General features: G+C 39.2%; 1 protein-coding gene across 1 annotated transcript; it reads left to right on the top strand.

The window, feature by feature from the left end:
• The first annotated feature begins 194 nt into the window (after positions 1-194).
• On the top strand, positions 195-22,728 carry grid2ipa (glutamate receptor, ionotropic, delta 2 (Grid2) interacting protein, a). Its single transcript, XM_026216329.1, has 24 exons — positions 195-1,101; positions 1,276-1,317; positions 1,440-1,693; positions 3,573-3,905; positions 4,255-4,409; positions 8,408-8,683; positions 9,562-9,647; positions 10,410-10,479; positions 10,629-10,916; positions 11,063-11,214; positions 11,306-11,446; positions 11,859-11,965; positions 12,066-12,240; positions 12,393-12,748; positions 12,901-14,730; positions 15,101-15,188; positions 16,499-16,588; positions 16,942-17,138; positions 17,372-17,527; positions 17,722-17,808; positions 17,930-18,059; positions 19,148-19,266; positions 19,473-19,637; positions 21,005-22,728. Exons 1-24 carry the CDS (start codon positions 1,014-1,016, stop codon positions 21,086-21,088), a joined length of 5,469 nt encoding a protein of 1,822 aa, XP_026072114.1. The 5' UTR covers positions 195-1,013; the 3' UTR covers positions 21,089-22,728.
• Positions 22,729-22,777: the final 49 nt, after the last annotated feature.

The raw sequence follows: 22,777 nt of genomic DNA, 5'->3' as shown, positions 1-22,777 counted from the left end.
CAATTTTAATTAATTTTGTTGTTTCAAAACAAATTTGTTTTTAATTTACATTTATTAAAAAAAAGTATATATATTTTTGTTTTGTTTTTGTATTTTAAATCTAAATGTAAATATATTTTATTTAAATATGTTTACATTTACATATTTTTTTATGTGTTTTTTGTTTTGTGACCAATGTTTTTTTTTTTTTTTTGACATTTTGGGAGATTCACCCTTTTATTCCAAGTTATTTATTTACAGGGAAGTAAACAAAGTACTTTATTTACTTCCATTTAGAATAACCTAAGGGTAAGGGTACAGTTGGGTTGCATTTTCCTTGCAGAGGTCAAACCAGCAACCTTCTGACTACCAGCCCTGAGCACCACAGACCTCCTCATAACTTTCTGCCGTCATGCTGTAAATGCTATTAATATCACATTAAACCATATCTATCACTGCAGTGTTGGAGGTTAACCATTCCTGCTGCTCTGAGGCTGTGCTTGAACAAGGAACAGTTGGAAGAATGATACCGGATCAGATTCTTAGAAGGGGAACAGGAGTTAAATGTACCAGACTACATCTAACTGTACCACAGCATCTCTGAGGATCTGTAATGGGAGCGCCGTCCTTTGCTGCTCTGACAGGCAGTTTCTGGGTCACTCCTCAGCCCTGAGAGAGGGCCCAATCCACCAGCATCACACACACAGAGAGAGAGGGAGGTATTTATAGAAAAATGGGGCTTCACTGTACCTTTTCCTGCAAAAGAATCATTAAAAGACCCATCTAGCTTGTCCCAGATTCTGCTCAGCGCTCTGCGAGAGGGTTTGAACTGGACTAACTCAGTGGAGATGTAGAGCCACGGCTGCAGAGAGCTTGACAGCGCTCTCCTGATCTACTCTGGACTGATGGAGGCTAAACCTGCCGCATCGATTGTGTTTGGTAATGATGGAGCAGTGACTTCTGGAGGAGGGTGACCTGACCTGACCTGACGTGACCTCGTACAGCTCCACTTCCACACAGAAGACCCAGAAACCATGATGAGAAGATTTCTGAAGAGCCAGAAGGGCCGCTTCTCTCTCCGTCAAAGCCGATCGGGATCCCGCAGTGCCTCCAAAGATTTCTGTAAGTTCATAAAGCTGAACACTGTGAGGTGGGAACTCAGAAAAACAGGCTTGTATTTTCATTTCTTTTTATCAAAGAATGTATATTTTATTAGTTTAGATGCATACACCCTCTCCATCTATCTTGCTCTCTTTCTCTTTATATATAAATTAATATGTTTCTTCAATTCCTCAGACCCAAACCCTAATGTGCTGAGAGATTTCCCACTGGATATTGGTGCGTAAAGTAATTTCTTGCCCGTTTTCCCCCTCCCTCTGTTATCAGTCTGCTATATGATGAAGTGCTGCAAACGTAATGCGTGAACTGTTCTCTATCTCTCATGTACTGGCATTTTCCAGAACTGGCCCTTCCAGCAAATAACCAGGGTTGGCCGGAGGACTTTGGCTTCAAGCTGGGTGGAGATGGACCCAGTTACATCCTCTCTGTGGTGGAGGGCAGCAGCGCTTACATGGCCGGACTGCAGCCAGGGGACCAGGTTCTGGAGATCGACGGGCAGAACGTCTCGTCCCTCAGCACTAAAGCCCTCATCGCTCTGGCTCAGACCCTCAAGACTGTGCCGCCCAGCATAGGCGTTGTGTCTAGAATTGAACAGGCCAGTTTTTACTGACATGCCATTTACTGTCAATAACAAAACTGAGTAAATTTGGTTAAATGTTTCAGAATTTAAGAGAAAGCAGTTCATATGGGAAATTGGTTGGTTATTAAATAGAAAAGCGAAGTCTTAACAAATATCCAAAATTGCCAATATATTATCTCTCTATATAAATTCAGTTGCCATAAGAAGTATTTGGACACAACGATATGTTGTAGGACCTGCCACTAGAGGGCGCACTACCAAAACAATAACAATAACAATCGCGTGGTTTGATGATGCTAAGAAGGAGCGAGGAATGATTGGATTTGTTGTCTTCTACCCAACCGCTGACGGCCATCAATCAGACGGAAAGATAAATCATGGATTTAACACGAGTTCAACGATTTGCGCGAGTAGATTACATACAAAGTCAATGCAAAGCCACGATCAGACTATGGATCAGACGCGATGCCCCGCATTTGGTGTGTATGCCCCATAATACTAATCTTGTTGATTGTTATGACTACATATGTTTTCTTTAAAGATACGAATCAAAACAACTCACCTGTCGAGTAAAACAAGCGAGATCGGCATCTCTTTCTAGCTGAAGTTTTTCGCAAAGCTACTTCCGCATTTGTCCACAAAACTGTTGTCATGTGGTTTCTACGTCAGTAAAGGCGGTAACAAAGGGTAACTAACGTCATTAGATTAATAGTCATGCTACATGCTCCGATACAGTAGGTGGCGGTATGCACCTGATAAGTCAGGTTGCAATCTGCCATAAAACTAAGAAGAAGAACTAACATCATTGACAGGCGACTGCACTGCCCCGTGTCACTGTTTAAAAAGGGAATTTTCTCATGATTTACAAGTAGTTGAAAACATTAGAGATATTGTTAGTAATCATCTGGACAAAATATATAACACTAGCCTAGTGGTTTTGGATATTTTGCTGAAAATATCTGACAAATGTTACCTTTTAGTCAAGCCAAAAATGCATGAATGGCATAGCAAATTTTTTTTTTTTTTTTTAAGTTTCTTATTCAGTAAAATTATCTATTTTCTATTTGCATATGTTTTAAAATGTATTAGATATTATGCATATAATAAATGCACAGTAATTTATTCCTGTGATGTAAAGCTGTATTTTATATGCTGATTTCTTATTATTTTCAGTATTGAAAATCGTTAGTGCGGCTTAATAGGTTTACGGAAATGTTTTTCAGAGCAATAACATTTTATGAAAAAAAATAATAATAATAATAAAATAATAATAATAATTTGATTAATATATTAATAGCTCAAAAGAACAGCATTTACTTGGAATAGAAATATTTTGTAAAATAAAAGTCTCTTGATAAATGCACTTTTAAACAGTAGCGTAGATATAATAATTTAAAGAATAACGTTATATATAATATCATTAGAATATGTGACCCTGGAGCACCAAACCAGTCTTGAGTCGCTGGGGTTTATTTTTAGCAACAGCAAAAAAAAAAAAAAAAAACATTGTACGGGTCAAAATTATAGATTTGTCTTTTATGCCAAAAATCATTAGGATATTAAGTAAAGATCGTGTTCCATGAAGATATTTTGTAAATTTCCTACCGTAAATATATCACAACTTAACAGGTTTGATATTCGCTAATAATTCATTTGGAAAAACTCAAAGGCGATTTTCTCAGTATTACGATTTTTTTGCACTCTCAGATTCCAGCTTTTCAAAAAGTTGTATCTCAGCCAAATATTGTCTGATCCAGCTTTCAGATGATGTATAAATCTCAATTTCGAAATATTGACACTTAAGACTGGTTTTGTGGTCCAGTTACCCTTGAAAGAGAATTCAGATCTCTCCTCAAACCAGTGTCACTCACCCTTATCCACTTTACCTCCACAGATGGACATTGCCCCGGGGCCCGATGGTCGCTTTGGCTTCACTATAGTGGGGGACAGCCCCCTGCTGGTGGAGGACTGCATGCCGAACTCTCCAGCCGGCCGGAGTGGACTGCGAGTAGGTGACTATGTGATGGAGGTCAATGGGATTCCAGTGAAACAGCACGAGACGGCGGCGGCCATGATCAAGACGTCTCAGGGACGTACGCTGCGTCTGGGCGTGCTGCGGATCAACCGCTGGCAGAAACGCACCAGCAGCAGCATGAAAGAGACCTACCAGAGCGGAGACATGGTGAGGCAGGACCGCAAGCACAAAGCCCTGGAGTTCAACAAGAAGGTCAGTCTCAACGGGCTTGGATGGGCCTGGGTCACACTTTAGTTTGGACACCAGTTCTCACTATTAACCATGACTTTTGCTGCTGCTTAATAGTTAGTGAGGTTGTGTTTAGGTTAGGGGTCGGATTAAGTAACTAAAATATGGTCAGGCAGAATAAGGCATAAATCTGTGTTTTCTAAGTGCAAATAAACAGCCTAGTAATATGCATGCTAATAAACAACTAGTTAATTGGTCCCTAAACTAAAGTGTTCTTGAACTCAAACCTTCGAAAAGTTTGTTTGGGCTGGTTAAACATCACACAGTGTTTTTCAAACTCGAAGCTCAAATGGTCTGTTCTGAATTTGTATAGGTTGAGGAGATTTTAGGGGAGGAGCCTGAGGTGAAAGAGAGGCTGTTTGATTTGCTGAAGCAGTATGCAAACGAGAGGGATGTTGAAGGTCTGGCGTCTACACTTCCAGAAATACTGCTCACCGAGGAACATCAGCAACTGATTGACAGCATCAGGTATCAGTCAGCTTTCATAAGCCCAATTACATGACCCGCCTCCCTATTATTTATTTATTTATTTATATATGAAGCAGCTTTATGAACATGAACTTGCCATTTCATTGCATGTGCCCATCTTTAATGAGCTGGCATCCTTCTTTAAAAACTCATTCTGCTTTAAAAGATTAGGGCGACTATATCGTCTTTTTAGTTTATAGCTTAAAATACAGAAAAATACCTTTTTAGATTTTAATATTTTTAGATTATTTCTTTATTTTACGTAACTATTGTTATTAGATTTAATAGTATTCTATTTTGTGAAAATGTACACTATAAGAAGTCTCCCTCTGGTGTAATAACTCGCTGATGAGGGTCTTTGTCAGGAGAATTTGATGCGTCGCAAAGCTGAAATGTTTTCAGTTACACTGACAGAGCAGTTTTAACAGCAGTCGCCTCTTGCTAGCAGTGAGGAATTATACATCTGAGGTTTACTGGATAACATATTGTTTCATCAAGTGCATGCTATTTTTTGAAGTTATATGCTTGGAAACTATGAAAATGGGACCACTTTTAGATCACCCTTACTGCTATGAGGAGTGAGTTATGAAGGAGAACAGCATGCTCCAGATACCTAGATTCACACTTTTCATCAGCTTGTTCTTATTAACCCTTGAAAGCCTGTCCTTGTATTATCGGGAACCATGAATGCCTTCTTTAGCAAGTAAGAAAAGTTTTGGTACATGCACAAAGCTTTGATTTTTCTCTCATTTTCCATGTTCAGAGACAAGTTGCTTTTTATGGGTTGGATGTCTTCAGAATGTGAAGTATAAGCACCGGACTGTAGATGGTGTCAGTTTTGAATATTGATCAGATTTGACTTTGAATGAAAAAGTAGTTCAGACTGGAAGCCTGTTTCTGCCACTGGATTAAAAAAAAAAAAAAAGGGTAATTGCGACTTATCACACAATTCAAAATTGTGAGATATAAATTTTATAATTAAGTTTTTTTTGTGTGTTTTTTGTTGTTGTTTGTAACACAACTCTGATTTTGCATCTTGCAATTGTGACTTTTTTCTGTTCTGTGATTTTATTTCAATTTTTAATTTTTTTTCTCCATGGAAAAAAAATATATTTTTAAAAAAAGGTAAAGAATTTTTATTTCACAATTCAGACTTTTCTCGCAATTCAGATTTGCACATTTATATCTCACATTCTGTATTAGAAGAAAAAATTCAGAAATGTGAAATACAAATTTAGAATTGTGAATATGAACTCACAATTCTAAAAAAAAAAAAAGTCAATCTCAACTTCCCAAGTTATCAACTCAGAATTCTGACTTGCCTCACAATTGACCCTTTGCTGGGCGTTTGATTGACAGGTGATCCGACCAATCATCAGACAGGAGAGTAGATTAACATTGGTGGACCTGACCCTGGACCTGAATCATTCCATGTCTGAAACAAGATACTTCTGATGTCCATTCATGTTTATTTTGTGCTTTAACTTGTAATAAAGAAGAAATGGTCGGTTCACGTGACGCTTGAACTGATGCAAAGTGATCTGTCACGACTCATTTAAAAGCAAAAATGTGGTTGTCTGAATTTCTAAAAAAAGAAAAGAAAAGAAAAAGACAAATTTTAAAAGCTGAGTATTTGCTCCATAATGTATTTTTCGCTGCATGAGAACATGATGTGTGGTGTGAGAGAGTCATGGCTTGTTGTCGGACGTAGCAACGGTAACTAAAGGAGGTGGTCTATCAGGGGTCAATTGTGAAACATAAGAATTGTGAGAGGAAAAAAACTGAATAAAAAGTAGCAATTGCCATTATAATTTCCTAAACCATATCAGAATCAGACAAATGTAGATTGAATGCATGTAAGCATCTCAGTGAGAGCATGACCTTTCTAGTTCATCTTCATCGACATCACTTGCATTTGGCATATACCACTGCATTCTCACAGTCCTTCAGTCACCTTTGTCTCTGACCAGCTTGTATGCTGCGCTCCGTCCCTGCTAAAATTTTGCCCAGTTCTCCCCATGGAACCTCCCTATTTTTAAGCAGCCTACTTCTTATAATAAACCTCTCTTAGGTCTGTGACGCACCAGAAGTTTGCACACAATCCACATAACAACTTTCTTGCTTTAAAGTTGCGTGTTTCCAGCGGAGGTACAAAGCGGCCAAGAAGGATTTTGAGGGAAATGTTTCAGGCTTCAGGTTTTGCATGAAACAACAGCTTTTTATCTGGTTGCTGTTTTCTGTTTTGTCTTTGCGTCTCGGATACTTGAGGATCTTCTGACTCGTGCACATTATGTGGATCGAGTGTGGATTGAGTAATTCGTGCTGACCTGGCTTAGATTTCCAGTGGGACGGTGTCTATTTTCTCACTCGCTCTCTGTTCCTGCTCCACTCTTTCGTTCTGTTCTCTCTCTTCACATCTCATTTGCAGTTGAAGGCATCTGGTCTATGGTTTTGGATGTAGACTCCTTTCTAACATTAAACTCCCCAAGGCAGCTCAGCACGGAGATGTGGCGATCTTGCCAAAGTTGACTCGATGATGACGTGACCTGAAGTTCGCTTCTTCATCCATGCAACGTCATCGCTCTTCAAGTTGGCACTGATAAGCGTCTCCTCATCTGGATACTGGAGATAATGGCTTTTCCGATTATCCTGTTCTATTCCCTGGAAGGTTATTCCAGCTTTATGAAGACTCCTGCACTGAGGTCAAGAACGTATATTTTCGTTTGAGACATAATTTAAAGGAGAGATGGGGCGTGACAGGGGTTTCTCCAAGCCTTTTCGGTAAGAAATTTCTAGGGAAATTGTACAACTATTTATAATTTATTCAGTTTGGTGCAATATTGGACTATAGCTATGGAGCAAATAGAAAAGACATTAAAGCTTTGAGACCTACTGTGAAAAAGGCCTTGTTGAGCTTGTGTTTTTTTTAAATAATGAGTTCTCTCATTTTACGTCATATAAGACTTAAGAGAATGTTAATCTGTTTGTAAATGCATGGCATGCTTTGTTAATGTGAGTGGAGGCATGAACTAAAATAGGTTTGGAGATCACTTGCTTGTGTTAATAGACATCTTTTATATCTGAGATTGTTCTTCATTCCCACTTTCATTCATTTTGAAAAGTGTGTCCTTGATCTGAGTTCCCTCCCCTCTCTGACTCGGGGGTTAATTTTAGATTTCCTGTGACCTCCTTCTAATTGAGGGCATCCTGAACTAAATGAAAGTTAACTTTGAGAGAAAAATGGATTTATGTTGAATTAGGAAAACTTTCATCAATGAATCCAACTGATAAAGTGCTCGTTTTTGTAAAACTTGTACTTGAGTTACACTATAGATTTGATCATATTTGATTTCAAATCTTACAGATATTAGTTTTAAGTTAGTTTTTTGGGGGGTTGTGATGTCTCAGTACCACTACTGGGCCCTGAGCTCTTCAGATGCAGGAAAACCAGCATAGGTTGTGTACACAATGGCTGAAGTGTTTGTATTTACAATTGCAATTACAGCTGTGAAAACTGCAGGTTGTGATCTGAAGCTTCACCTCCGAATTATATCCTTGTGATTAAAAGCATTAAAGGGATAATTCAGTGGTTCAGGTAGGTTTATAGCTCTGAATTTGGTTTTAAAGGATAGTGCGAATGAAAAATTTAAAGAGGGCTTGGCTAGAAAGATTTCAATCCTTCATCCTCTCAGGACATCTTTCAGAAGTCACCTGCTTGGCTTTTGAAGTTGATCAAACAGGATATTTTTACCCACCTCTCTTCACAGGACAGAAAGCAAACGCTTCATTGCATCACATGAGCTCTTTCTTCTCTTTCATAGCAGGTCACAAACATCTCCGCAGTCTGGTGTGTAATTATAGCAGACTTTCTCGTAGCCGTCCCTCCTCCTCCTCTCCATTTGCCTGTGTGTGTCTCCACGCTTGAGAGTATGTTCACACACGCCTGAACAGTTTCTCCTCTGTGACTCCGTCTGCTGTGTGTGTGCCATGTTTGTTAGGATCTTCATCCCTAAGAAGCACAGGCAGCGCTTTGATGAGATGGTCTCCCAGAGTCTGATCAGTCGCTTGAGGGGCCGAAGCTTCAGCGAGCACAGGAACAATCGGCTACGACGCAGCCGGAGCGAAGACCACCCCGACCGGCTGCTGTCTGTGTCCACTCGAGCCAGCTCTGTGCCCCGGACCGCCAATGAAGAAGTGGTCATGCCTCCTGCCCGTGGCCTCCGTAAGACCACCTCACTCATCGCAGGCCATGCCGGCTCCTTCTCCACCCGCAGGTCAGAGGAAGGGTCACACTGGGAACAGTTGCACATTTTTCTGTTCTTTTTTTGCATTTGCATTTGCATTTTGTTACTGATGTGGTGGAATTTTTAATTGCCGTTTGCGTCAATATTTTGCTCTTTGATGTTTTTTCCTAATTCATATTTTGAGTTTTTGAGCGTGTTCTTATGTAATTCTCAAGTTTTTATGTAGCCTATGCCAATAAATCACATATGCAACACATTAACTTTTAATTCATTTTGTTTAGATTCATTTTATTCATTTCATTATTGTATTTTATTTATGCTTCTATTGATTACACTTTATTTTAAGGTGTATTTGTTACAGTGTTTCAGTTTTATTTGACTTTATTTTTCATTTAATTCACATTTTTTTATTTATTTATGCTTTTATTGGTAACATTTTATTTTAAGGTGTCCTTTTTACAGTGTAATCACACATTCAAGTACTAAATAATATTAATTAACATGTACAACGTACTATTAGGGTTCAGGGTTAGCTGCATGTAATCATCCATAATTTATAACAGTACATGTAACGTGTAACAAGAACACTGTAAAGTTTTTTTGTTAATGCTTTTTTTTACATTTTTTGTTAATTGTATATTTTAATTTGTTTTTGCTACTTAATAAAGATTCATATAAATATAATGCTGGGTAATGGATAGATAGATTTATTGATAAATTCATACACAAATTGTTTAACTGATAATATATTTTACTATATACATGTATGTAAATCTATATCTATATCATATAGATATTTTCCAATAATATCAAATGAATATTAGTTTGATAAACAACTGTTTGAGTTAATCTGCATTATATAAAGATTCAAGATGCCATCTATAGGTTGTATTCATGTTTCACTGTAGGACAGTACGGGTGTACAAAGGGAACCAGAGTTTCGGGTTTACTCTGCGTGGTCATGCTCCAGTGTGGATCGACTCTGTAATACCAGGTATCAAATATACCAAAAGTGTCTTATTTTGATGTTGAAACATTTAATATTTAATTAAGATTAAACACAACAACATTATTCTCTTAGTGTTTTCAGACATTGTCTTTTGTTGTCGTGAGGGGTAGGGCTTGTGTCCTGTTGTACATTTATTTTATTTGACATCCTGGAACAAAAGAAAAAAAAAGCTATTTTAGAAAGATGAAAAAAAAATATTTTGGACTTGAAACAAGTGAAGGGGAGTCATTTATCAGACATATTACTGAAGCAGATGACGTGAATGCTGAAATAATAAAAGTTCTGTCATTTCTGACTCATGTCAGCCATTAAAAAGTTAGGCGAAAAAAACTGGCAGTGTGCAAGAACAGCAGGAGACGAGAGAGAGAGAGAGAGAGAGAGAGAGAGAGACGATACACAACACAAGACTCTTCAGAAGCTGAGTAAGAGGGACACAGGTGGTAGAGCTCTGTTTTTATCTAGGACTAATCCTTTTAGATTCACACTTTCCCCACATCTAGCCCTCAAAATCCAAAAAGAGACATCCATTCTTGGGCAGGATGTGACAAACACCCAAGCTGCAGTGTCTTGACTTATAGATCTTACGTCAATTCAAAGGACATTTTATGAGCACAGCCTATTCTCAGTTGGAGCCCTTATGACGTACTATTAGAAGTTATTTCTGCTTGGTTTGTTGCCACAGCCATATCACCCTGCAGCCCAAGACTGGTTTCCCACCATTTATTCATTCATTTATTCCTCTTTCAGGCAGCCCTGCTGAGAAGGCGGGTCTCAAACCTGGAGATCGCATCTTGTTTCTCAATGGGTTGGACATGAGGTGATGCTTGTGGTCGGCTTTTTATCCTAATGTGGAACCGAATTAAAGTCTAAAGCAGGCATTACTATTATTATGCATAAGATGGGTTCTTCATGTTCATAATCTAACACCGTATACGCTTCGTTTTTTTTTTTTTTACATTCTCTCAGGAACTGTTCACATGAGAAGGTTGTGTCCATGCTGCAGGGGAGTGGGGCAATGCCCAGCCTGGTGGTTGAAGATGGCTTGCCGGCCTTCACTGTGACCGAACCCGAACAGGTGGAGGTTTCTCCCCGCTCCCGTGCTCCTGTGCTTAGCTCCCTGCAGTGGATCGCAGAGATCTTGCCTCCCAGTATCCGCGTACAAGGTCGCACCTTCAGCCAGCAGCTTGAGCACCTTCTCACACTCCAGGAGAGATACACCATCTGCAAGGCCCTGGAAGCCTTCTTCCAGCACAGGTGAAGGGTATACCAATAATAATTTAGTGAAAGAAAAAAAGAGTATTATCAGATGGAATCCGAGATTGTTCCCATTGCTTCTTTGAGAACGTCCTTTAACTTTGTGTGAAACCTGATTTGATTCATTTTTCTTCCGTGCCTTTTAGAAATGTAGACACTTTGATTGTGGACATCTTCCCTGTGTTGGATACCCCAGCAAAACAGGTGATTTGGCAGTTCATTTACCAGCTGCTGACCTATGAGGAGCAGGAACACTGCCAGAACAAGATCTCCCATTTCCTTGGCTATAAAGTTACACGTGAGCCCTCATTTGTCTTGTTGTTCCTCTTCAATCTGTATAGAGTATAAGCGCATACATATGTATGCTTGCTTGTATTTATTTTTGTTAGTGCCATCAGCAGAACCTGAACCTCCAGCCCATGAGCCTCATAGACGCAGCAGCTCCATGAAGGTGACAGGAACCACCTACAGGAGCAGTGTGAGGGGACGCAGCTCAGATGATCTGGTCATCGGCACTCACCTGGGCATGGGTAATGGCTACTATGTTGTAGTACACATTATAACATAGGACAGCGTTTTGTAATTGTTTGATGTGTTTACTGTTATATAAAACTAGGGCTGTCTATAGTCAAGGAAGTGGTGATCTCATAATTTCTGACTAGCCTCACAAAGTGTTTAAAAAATGAACTTTGACAGACCTTATACATTTAGCACAATTCTCATTTTGACTCCAGCTGGCATGCGGGCATACTTTGGCATATACATATTTAGTTATCTATGTATGTAGTGAAATTGTATCAACTTTCATATCCAGTATTATGCATCATGAAAACAGCATTGTAGATATTATTGTAGCATTGTAGGCATCATGTGCCATCATTAAAACTGCAGCTTTCTTAGCAAATTGAAATGAGTTGGTGGGCTATTTTCTTACTTCATGAGGTATTTCCACTGAGCCAGTGGAGGTTGCACCTATGCGACTGACTCCTGGAGAGAGACAATCAGGGGATGGAACATCCTTACCAGAGACGCCCAACAATCTGACTAATGTGAGCGCTCTTTGGTTTTTTTAAGGTATTACAAACACTGAACTGATTGAGCAAGGGTGCTGTCTTTATATTAATATCCCAGTCCCTGTGCTCTATCTAGCTGTCAGCTGTGTATGCTGAGCTGGAGAATGTCTATGCCGGGAAGAGATCCAAATCCCTGAAGACTCGACCTCCTCCAGCTCCTGAAACTCTGGTTAATGTAGATATGTTCCCACATGCTTCCTCACAGTCCATCAGGGCACACTCTTCCTCTCCATCTGTTAGGGCCACTTCAGGTACAGTCAGTGTACTTATACGTTTTTATTGGCATTCTAGCTTTTGAATTTTAGAAAATCCTTGTCGTTTCTTTGTGTAATTGGTGGGAATTTCGTCTGATGCAGAGACATCTTTATCTTCTTAACCTTTGTTTTCCAACTTCATCTCTCAGGTAGCCGCAAATCTGCATCAGCCCAGCATGTGCCGCCACCTCCACCACCTCCACCACAACCTGACTCTTGGTCGCAGGAGCCTCCACTGAGCCCCCAGTGTCTCTGTTACCCCTCAGATCTTCCCTCTCAAACCAGTGCTGAATCCAACCCATACATCAGTTTAGACAGTCCACCTCTCTCTCCACCCTCTCCTCCGGACTACCCCCCTAGTCCACCCATTCGGAAGAAGCGATACACCTTTTCACGCCCCCCTCGTACCCCTGACACAGATTTGTTCATGGAGGTTCTGAGTGAACAGCTAGGACAGCAGTTATCTGTGGATGACTTCCTGTCACCAGAGAATGACTATGAAGAGGTTTGTATATTAGAATGGTTAATTGACTTGATATTTTGGCTTTTATTGTTTTGACAATGCTTCATTGGCTTGACAAGTACAGTGGCTAATCTTCAATGGATTATTGCAAAAACTTAATGATATCTGTATATTTTACTTCAAATCATCTCCAGGATGTTGTCCAGATGACATTCCAGAATGAGGAAGAGGAAGAGGAGGAAGAGGAAGAGGAGGAGGAGGAGGAGGAAGAGGAGGAGGAGGAGGAGGAGGAGGAAGAGGGTCCGTACATGCCTCCCGAGCTAAGCAGTCCAAGTGAAGTACATAGTAGCAGTGAGGATGCCAGCTCTCTTACCTACTCCTCCAGCTCCGAGCACATTCCTCCACCCCCTCAGACTCCTCCTCCCCCTCCCCCTGTCCAGTTTAATGATCCCCATCCACCTGCTAGATTCACTCCTGACCATGCACCCCGACAGCTGACTTTCCGTCGCCACCCGGGACCTCCTCCGCCACCTCCGCCAAGAGCCAATCCACCTCCAAAAAGACAATCCATTCGCAAGGTGCTGCCCACACCTGATGAGCTGATGACCCAGCACCAAGTCTTTCAGGAGCACCACTCGCTTCCAGTTCAACCAACAACCAGCCACCCACAGCAATCTCAGCAGCAGATGCATCAGTCTCTGCCCCCTATGCCCTCTCCAGAAATAAACCAGTCACCCATCCCCAGTCATGCAATCTATGAGATGCACCATCAGGTTCATCCAGCTCACCAGGTACATCAACACCACCAGGTGCAACAGGAACACCAGATGCATCCAATTCATCAAAATAAACCAAGTCGCCAGTCTCAGTCTATCAAAGTGCACCAAAGCCATCGCTCACACCAGACTATTCAGACTCAACTCTCTAGCTCCATGGATAGGCTTGACAGGATTGAAAGAAAAGAACACTTTGATAGACATATCTATGACATGCAGCCCCAACCCTTGCATCCAGATCAACAAGTACACCATGATTATCAGATGCATCAGAGTCATCAGGCTCACCTCTCAAGCTCCATGGATAGACTTGACCGATTGGAGCAGATCCAGCGCTTGGAACGATTGGAGCATATGGAACGAATCGAGAGACTGGAGAGAGTGGACAGACAAATGAACCTCACACACATGCCTCAAGCAGTTTCTCATGCTATTCAACCGTCTCAACAAACTCAGCAACAGTACCACCACCAGATGCATCAAGCTCATCAAGCCTACCAACTAACCCAGTCTCCTCCACCAACCCGCCACATTCATCAGATTGAACACATACACCAGGTTCAGCCAATCCAGTCAGCTCCTCAGTACCATCAGATCCATCAGCCCCACCAACCTCAACAGACCCAACAGATTCTATCAACTTTTCAGCCTCATCCTTCACAACAGCAGCAACAGCAGATTCAGCAGCAGCAACAACTTCAGCAGCAGCAACAGCAAATGCAGCAGCAGCAACAGCTTCAGCAGCAGCAACAGCTTCAGCAGCAGCAACAGCAGATTAGGCAGCACCAGCTTCAGCAGCAGCAACAGCAGATTCAGCAGCTTCAGCAGCAGAAACAGCAGATTCAGCAGCAACAACAGCTTCAGCACCAACAGCAGATTCAGCAGCAGCAAGCTCAGCAGCAACAGCAGATTCAGCAGCAGCAACAACATCGCTCAACCCCACAGAATCCCCCCATTGCACAGGCCAGACAGAGCCCGCAACCCATGTACCACGATCATCGTCACCACCATCACAACCACCATGAGGCCCAGTCCCAAATACAACCACCAAGTACACCCCAACCTCAAACTCACCACCCCAATGAAGGTTCAACTGTGGAGCCACCTCCTCCTCCACCTTTACCCCCACCTTGCATGCCTCCTCCGCTCCCAAAAACCTCACCACAAAAATCTGATTCCAGTCATATGAGTGTAAAGCGGTTACGATGGGAACAAGTGGAAAATTCTGAGGGAACCATTTGGGGACAGGTAAGAAGTGTTTGTGTGAATTGTTTGTGTCTTAAATGGCTGGTATTGGCTATTTATAGCATTTGTTCTTGACCCAGTGAATCTTGATTATGTATTGCATCAGTTTTAGCTAAAGGAGATCTAAATCTCGTGGTCACTTATATTTCAATTTCAAACAGATGACACCACATGAGCCAAACTGACAATGTTAAATTCTCTAGTAATAGTTGGAGGAGACCATGAAAAAAGTAGTATGCTATATGAAACATATTGGTCTACTGTATGATATATTGGAATATATATTGGAACATTTCAGTATGTCCATCATTATTAGTTTGTCTCAGTCTATTAGAATGAACAATGTAAGGACAGATGTGGTTTCTCACTGCAGCTGGAAGAAGACTCTGATTATGACAAGCTGAGTGATATGGTGAAATACCTAGACTTGGAGCTTCATTTTGGGACACAAAAGAGCCCTGGTGAGTAAAATGTGAGAAAAGCAATATGTATAACTAATTTCCAAGGGAACAAAAAAGCTGTTCACCAGCTAAGAGGGGAGTTGCTTTTTATATCTTTCGAACAGAAAGATACAGTGTGGTCCATAGGTAGAATGTGTCAGTTGTTGCTTGTAGAGGGTACTGAACTCCATTTCTGTGTTTTCTAATACTTAAAAGCATTGTAAAGTCCATAATTTAAAGTGAGAAAATGAAGAACACCTGTAAATATGCCCAGAACTGGTTGTCCTCCAAATTGGAGTATTCAGACAAGAAGCTCTGAAGGAGTCAACTGAGACAACAGCCTGCACATTTCATAAATTTAGCTCAAACTAAAGGGTTGCAAGAAGACAGTTGGGGGAAACTCTAACCTTGAGATAACATCTTTACAGCACATCTTGTGGAAGACAAACAAGATAAAGAGGAAGAGTTTATGGTCTTATAAGATGGAAATTAAACTTCTGGGACCGGTGGAGTGCACCACAATGTCGTAACTTCTCAGACTTTTTGACTTGCCGTGTGTCTATTTATAATGGTTAAAGCATAATATTATTGGCCATAACAAAGATTTAATTGCAAATGTTGGCTGTACAAATTATTTTTGTTTATTTTGGATGAAGAATGGTGATAAAACTTGCCAGAAAGCACTACTCCAGTAGTCTCATATAGCCAGAACTTCAAACCGATGCCAGAAGGTCTGGACTCCATAGCAGCTTTCATTGGCCAAGGAAGGCCCAAGAGGACTTCTGACAGACATGTACAGCAATGAATCAGTTAGTTTTGTGCAGCTTCACATTAAGGGGAGTAAAAATGTAGAGTCTATTTCCGTACAGTAACAGACCCGTGTTCTTCATAAACGTTTATTGCAACGATGTTGCTGTGAACTTTACATAATTTTGAAAATCCAGCATTTAATTGATTCTGATAAGTGATCTTTGTCACAGTTATGAACTCAATGGCTTTGTTTTGTTGTGCTATGTTTCAAAGTGGACTATTAAAGAACACACCCCAGATGTCCTGGAGATTAAACCAATCAGATGATGATGTTTTGTGTGCTATATGTATCCGAGATTCAGCCAACAGTCAGTGGTCATAATTTCTAAGGCTGAACCTACTATTCCAGTATATGACATGTGTGCCTACTTTTTCCTGTCACTTCCTACCAAAATCACTTACAAGCTCATATGTATGTACTTTCTAGGAGGACCTGACTGGTCCTGACTGTCTTTTAATTATTTGACACAATGTTTTGTTGTCACAAGTTCTTTTCACTCACGCTATGGTTCATGTCTCAGTTTCTCTTCCAGAACCCTCACCTCAGGTGGAGACTTTCAAGAAAAAAGATGTGGTGGAGATTCTCTCCCATAAGAAAGCCTACAATGCTTGTGAGTAGCAAACAATGCTTCATATATTTTTCTAGTTAAATGTCCTTTTTGGAAATACATTGGATTACAAAAGTATAATGGGCTGTAAATGGTAATTCATGTTCATGTAAGTGTTTAGTGGAGTTTACCTGTAAGATGATGTTTATGTCAAGTGTTAACTTATACATGTGTCCTTTTTTTTGTCTTGCTCTGCGACCGTGCTTTTTTGTTTTTAAATTAGTCTTGATAATAGCATGCTCCTTTAGCTAACTGTCCCAGCTGTTAGACTACAAGCTTCTTAGCTTTAGCCATTAGCCTATAAGCACATGGCCCTTGTACACATTGTTATTAAGACTCTTCTACCATTTTTATAGCAATTTTGATTGCCCATCTGAAGCTGTCACCAAGTGAGCTACGCCAGGTGCTGATGACGATGTCGAGTGAACGTTTAGAGTCTTCACATATTAAACAATTGCTCCTATATGCACCAGACGATGATGAGGTTAGACAATACGAGCAGTACAGAGACGACCCGAGTAAACTCAGTGAGCCCGATCAGTTTGTCCTACAGGTACGTGACAAATAATGATAGAGTTTCATGAATAAATTATGATTATTTTGATTTAACAAGTTTTCTGGGGTTTGCATTTGACATTACGATTAAATGTAAAGTTGGATTAAAATATATTCATGTTATTTATTTTTTATTTAATTTAATTTTAGTACAATTCTAACAATATTTATGCTATTGTATATATATATTGTATATATAGTATGTATTTTGTGTATATTGTATATATTCAGATGCTATTTGTGCCAGAGTATAAGACCCGTTTGAAAAGCCTGCATTTTAAGACTACATTGCAAGAGAAAACAGAAGAGATGAGGGGGGCCTACGACTGTGTTTTCAAGGCTTCATTGGAGCTCAAGAACAGCAAAAAACTGGCCAAGATTCTGGAGGTATAATTCCTTCATTTCCACCTGGTCATTTAGTTTCTACCTAGGCTCACATAATCATACAGTCTTGAAAACAATAAAATAAACAGATAAAAGAGTGTTGATGTGGCAGGTTTTCATACTGTGCCTGTGAACACTTTGGATAAATATGGTCTTCTTTTTATGGCATGTATATTAATTTCCTTATTTTTTTCCAGTTTGTGCTGGCTATGGGGAATTATCTGAATAACGGCCAACCTAAGACCAATAAAACAACTGGATTTAAGATCAATTTTCTCACTGAAGTAAGCCTTGTCGCTGTATATGCATATTTTGCAGATGAGTTCATGTCGTTCATCAATAAATGTGTAAAGTTGATTTTCTATAACATTATATAAATGTAATTCTACATTTCTCTGGTTGAAGCTTAGTACCACCAAAACAGTGGATGGAAAGTCAACATTTCTGCATATCCTGGTGAAATCATTGTGCCAGCATTTTCCAGAGGTTCTGGACTTTGGGAGAGAGCTTGAGACAGTGCCACAAGCCGCCAAAGGTTAAGATCTACTTGAGTGCATAGACTCATATGCAATCCAAATTATTATAATTTTTTATTTTTTTAAAATTCCAGTGTTGTCTCATAGTCCAAGGCTATAGACTCACTCAAAGGGTGCTTTCACATCTCTAGTTCGATTAATTTGGTCCCAACCAAGGCCAAACAATTATACATTGTAGCATTCTTCAGCTTTTTTGGTTCCTTTTCACACCACACTGATTGCGTTGGTCCGTACCAGTTGAAACGAACCAAAATGCAGTCACATGACAACATCTACATCAATCATTCGCCATGACGTATTTCCTAAACTGCTTTTTGATTGGTCAGAATTTACGTGCGGGAAAATTCCAACATAAGAGGGAAAGCCAGCAAACAACACAGAGACAACACAACTATGGAAAGACGACTGTGCGGGCTGGTTTTGTCCCTGGCCATAATCTACACTGCACTGCAAACGGCGAGTAGGAATCGCTCGCAACTTCAAGCGGAGGCGTGCATTAATTCTTCTTATCTCTGACATGCTCATGGTCATCCGACCAAGTTTCTATGAGGCTCTGCACCTCCTCACTGCTCCAAGTTTGTCCACGAGCTGCCATGCTAAAGTGCAAACTGTCAACAAACACTTCCTCATCCCATAATGCACAGCGCAGCTGACTACGGCAGCTGGTTTAGTCCAAAAATGATCAGTACTTTTTGGAGTTGGGTCTGTTCGAGGTCGGATCACGTTCTCACCACAAACCAACCGCTCCAGAGTTCGTTTGAAAGCGTACCAAGACCACCTCTTCAAGCAGGTGTCAGTACGCTTGTTTGGTCTGCTTTTGGTGTGCACCCAAGTGTGATGCTGCTTTCACACTTGCCCAAACAAACCGCACCAAAGGGGGAAATGAACTCTGGTACGATTCAACCTACTTAAATGAGGCAGGTGTGAAAGCACCCAAACAATAATTTACACAATCCATGGTGCTCCTCATCAAGTTTTGTCCAAAATGTGGAGCAGCATTCCCATTGAATGTAGTTTTTTTGTTTCCATAAAAGGTTCTGCAGAGGTCAGATCTCTCTTATATTTCTCATTGCTATGTTCTCCACAGTGAATCAGAGAAACATCACTTCTGACTTCAATGACTTACATGCCACAATCCAGGACATTCGTTTAGCCTGCCAGAAGATGCCAGCCACGGCTGAGGACCGATTTGCCATTGTTATGAGTGTATCCTTTCACCAAAACATCAAAATTGACTGTAAATTGTCTTCTACAAGGTTTCACTGTGCCATATTTGAGACTGTAAGACTTTTCCAAGCAGATCCAGGTCAGATTCCCACCCATAAGTACAAGTTTATATGACAATTTCAACCACTGAATATACTTGATAGCTGCCAAATTCATAACAAACCACCTTAACTACTTGCATGAAGGGGTTTCTGGAAAACAGCCACCCTGCAGTGCAGTCTCTGGAGTCTCTGCAGCAGAGGGCAATGGAAGAGTTCTGCAAAGTTGCATCATTCTTTGGCGAGGATGGAAAGACCGCCACCACAGAGAGTTTCTTCGGTATATTTGCCGAGTTCATGGCTAAATTTGAGGTAGGTTTTGTATTAGACGTCTTAATGGATATTTTTGTGAAAATCTAGTAAATGAGGTGAATGCTGGTAGATAAATGTGGCATAAAATAGGTCACTCTTCCTTCCCAGCTCTCTTGAGGGCTTTTTTATGTACATTCTGATCGCTTACAACACAACTAGTTAACAGACATTAAGAATGTCTATTACAAAGAACAACACTGAATGCACTGCTAAATCAAAAGAAATGAAAGTTGCAGAATGCACAATAAAGAAAAGCATGAATCTCATTGTTGAATAGATGTACCATTGATATTCATTGAATTTTGGCTGATATATATATATATATATATATATATATATATATATATATATATATATATATATATATATATATATATATATATATATATATATATATTTTTTTTTTTTTTTTTTTTTTTTTTTCATTTAATAATGACAATTATTAGACTTTGATGTGTACACTCTTGAAATTAAAGGTTCTTTATTTGCATCAGTGTTTCCATGAAGAACATTTAAAGCTGCATTACGTAAGTTTGGTGTTTTACTCAAATGATAAAACATTACAAGCTCACCGCTGTGAATTGGGCTAAGGTAAGGAGATGGTTTTGAACACTGATTGGTTATGTTCTTGCTCAGTAATTTATTTTGGATACTTTATAACCCCCCAAAATAAAAGACATATATACATATAATGCAGCTTTAACATCCATAGAACCTCTTCAATGCACAAAAGGTGCTTTATAGTGGAAGAAGTTTAATTAAATTATTAAAATGTTTTTCACATTAAAAGATCATTTAAAGTTCATTTTAAAGGAATATTTCACCCAAAATGAAAACGCACTCACCCTCGGGCCATCCAATATGTAGATGATTTTGTTTCTTCATCAGAACAGATTTGGAAAAATGTAGCATTGGTGAGCAAGAAATGGGCAAGATCCTCTGGAGTGAATGGGTGCCGTCAAAATGAGAGTCCAAACAGCTGATAAAATCATCACAGTAATCCACATGACTCCAGTCCATCAATCAATGTCTTGTGAAGCAAAAAGATGCATGTTTGTAAGAAACAAATCCATCATTAAACTATCCCTTCTGACCAAAAATACTAATTCAATTCTGAAGATCCATTGTTGAGCAAGTGATGTAATGCTAAATATTTCCAAGATTGTATCAAAATTTCATCTTGAATAGCCAAAAAAGCTTTCACTGAAAGTTTCTTTAGCCAACCCAAAATGTTTTTTTTGTTTTTTTTAGTTGCATTACAATAACTTTTAGAACCTTTATTTTTAAGAGTGGCCATGAGGTTTCAATGCAGTTGAAAGGTGTTATATATGTTTGTCAATGTGTTTGCTGTGTGCTGCTCTATTTAGAGGACTTTGAGTGACATCCAGTCTACAGAAAACCCTCCACGCAGCCCCAGGAGCCCTCGCATGACCTCTCCTGAAGCCTGGTGAAGAAACCACCCAACATGAGGCTAACATACTCATACAAACAAATGCTTAGAGACTTACAGTACATAAATGTTCACTAACTGTCCACTGTCCAGTCTAAATTTAGTAATAGGGTTATAGTAAGTCAAGGACATGTGTACAATAGCAACTAATGCACAAGTGAACTCCCAGGTACAGTTATAAAAGTATACTCCCAGGCACAGATCGGACGGAAGAGCTTCTGTAGTAGAGCAAAAGGTACAGGGAAAGATGGGCTGGGATGGACTCTGTGATTGTTCCTGACATTCAAAAACCAGGAATGGAGTCCATAGTTGGGGCAAAATTGCCACAAGACTTTTCTCTGTGGATTTTGTAAATCATAATAAGTGCAGTTAGATAAGATGTTTAATTTAGAGTGTAATTAGGACTGTGGATGTCAGATCTCGACTGACTTGATATTTTAATGAAGCCGTTGTTTAGGAGAAGTGCTTCAACAATGTGTCTTAATTCTGCTTTAATGTATTCAAACATCCTGGGTTGGAGCTGTTTGTTGGTCATTGCACTGTAAACCAATATTTTGATGATTTAATGTCTTAAATGATAAAAAGTAATTTCTCATACACAGAATATATAAGTGCAAAGTGCATAGATCAAGATATATTATTGTACAATACGAGATACGGTTCTTATATTATTGCTTTACTAGCTATGGAAAACAACGATGAGCTAGATTATGATTTCACTAAATGCTTTTGGTATTTTTAAATATTAACTTTTAATTAACATTTAACTTTTGTGCTGCTTTTAATTCTTTATTTCCATAATAATAATAATCATATGATTCCTGTATCATTCTGTCCATCGAGTTATAATGAATGTTTAAATAATTATATGGAACTTTCCGTATGATTTGTATTAAACTATCTGAATGTAAAAATACATAAACAAATAAATAAATGCACATATGATTGAGCCTTTATCACAATATTGACTGGTTTTCCAGGTGTAAAAATCTTTATATAGCAATCTTTATCATTGATATTTATCATATTTATTATTAACTCATCTTTGCCTCTTTTTTGTTTTAATCACCACTGAATGTAAGGTACTTGTAATATGAAAAAAAAGAAAATGTATGCAACTATGATTATAGCACATTTTCTTTTATTTATTGTTATTTATAGTTTACAAGTCATTATTTGAATATCAGTAAAGTTTGCAACATGTTTCTATTTTACTTGTTGTTTTTAATGGTTTATTTTAGGACATGTTTCACAATGTTAAAAGCTAATTTCAAACTCTCATCATGGATGGGATGATGGCCCAAAGAAAAGAAAAAACAAAACAATTAAAGGACCTGGACTGAAAGTGCCATACTGTATAATACATATAAATATCCGTTCGTTAATAGAGTAAATGCAAAAAAAAAAAAAAAAAACAACTACCGAAGTTATGAACACTTCTAGGGCAGTATACAGGACTTTTATTATTGTTCATTAATTTGAGAAATCAGATGAAAGTTATTTCAGAATCTGTTTTTCTTTCTTTTGTAATGAATCATGTATAATCCACGCTGCTGCTTCTACTGAGTAACTCTGTATAAGAGATGTTGCAACATTCTGTTGTCATTACTGTTTTGGTAATAAAATGCTCTTACATTTTAACCAGCGTGAAGTGTTACATGAAAGCGTGTGGAGTTTGATCCCTTTAATC

The sequence above is a fragment of the Carassius auratus genome, chromosome 3 (assembly GCF_003368295.1).
Source record: "Carassius auratus strain Wakin chromosome 3, ASM336829v1, whole genome shotgun sequence".
In the NCBI taxonomy this organism is placed as follows: Eukaryota; Metazoa; Chordata; class Actinopteri; order Cypriniformes; family Cyprinidae; genus Carassius; species Carassius auratus.
The sequence above is the reverse complement of the archived record's forward strand: the minus strand, read 5'-3'. Positions and strand labels throughout refer to the sequence as shown.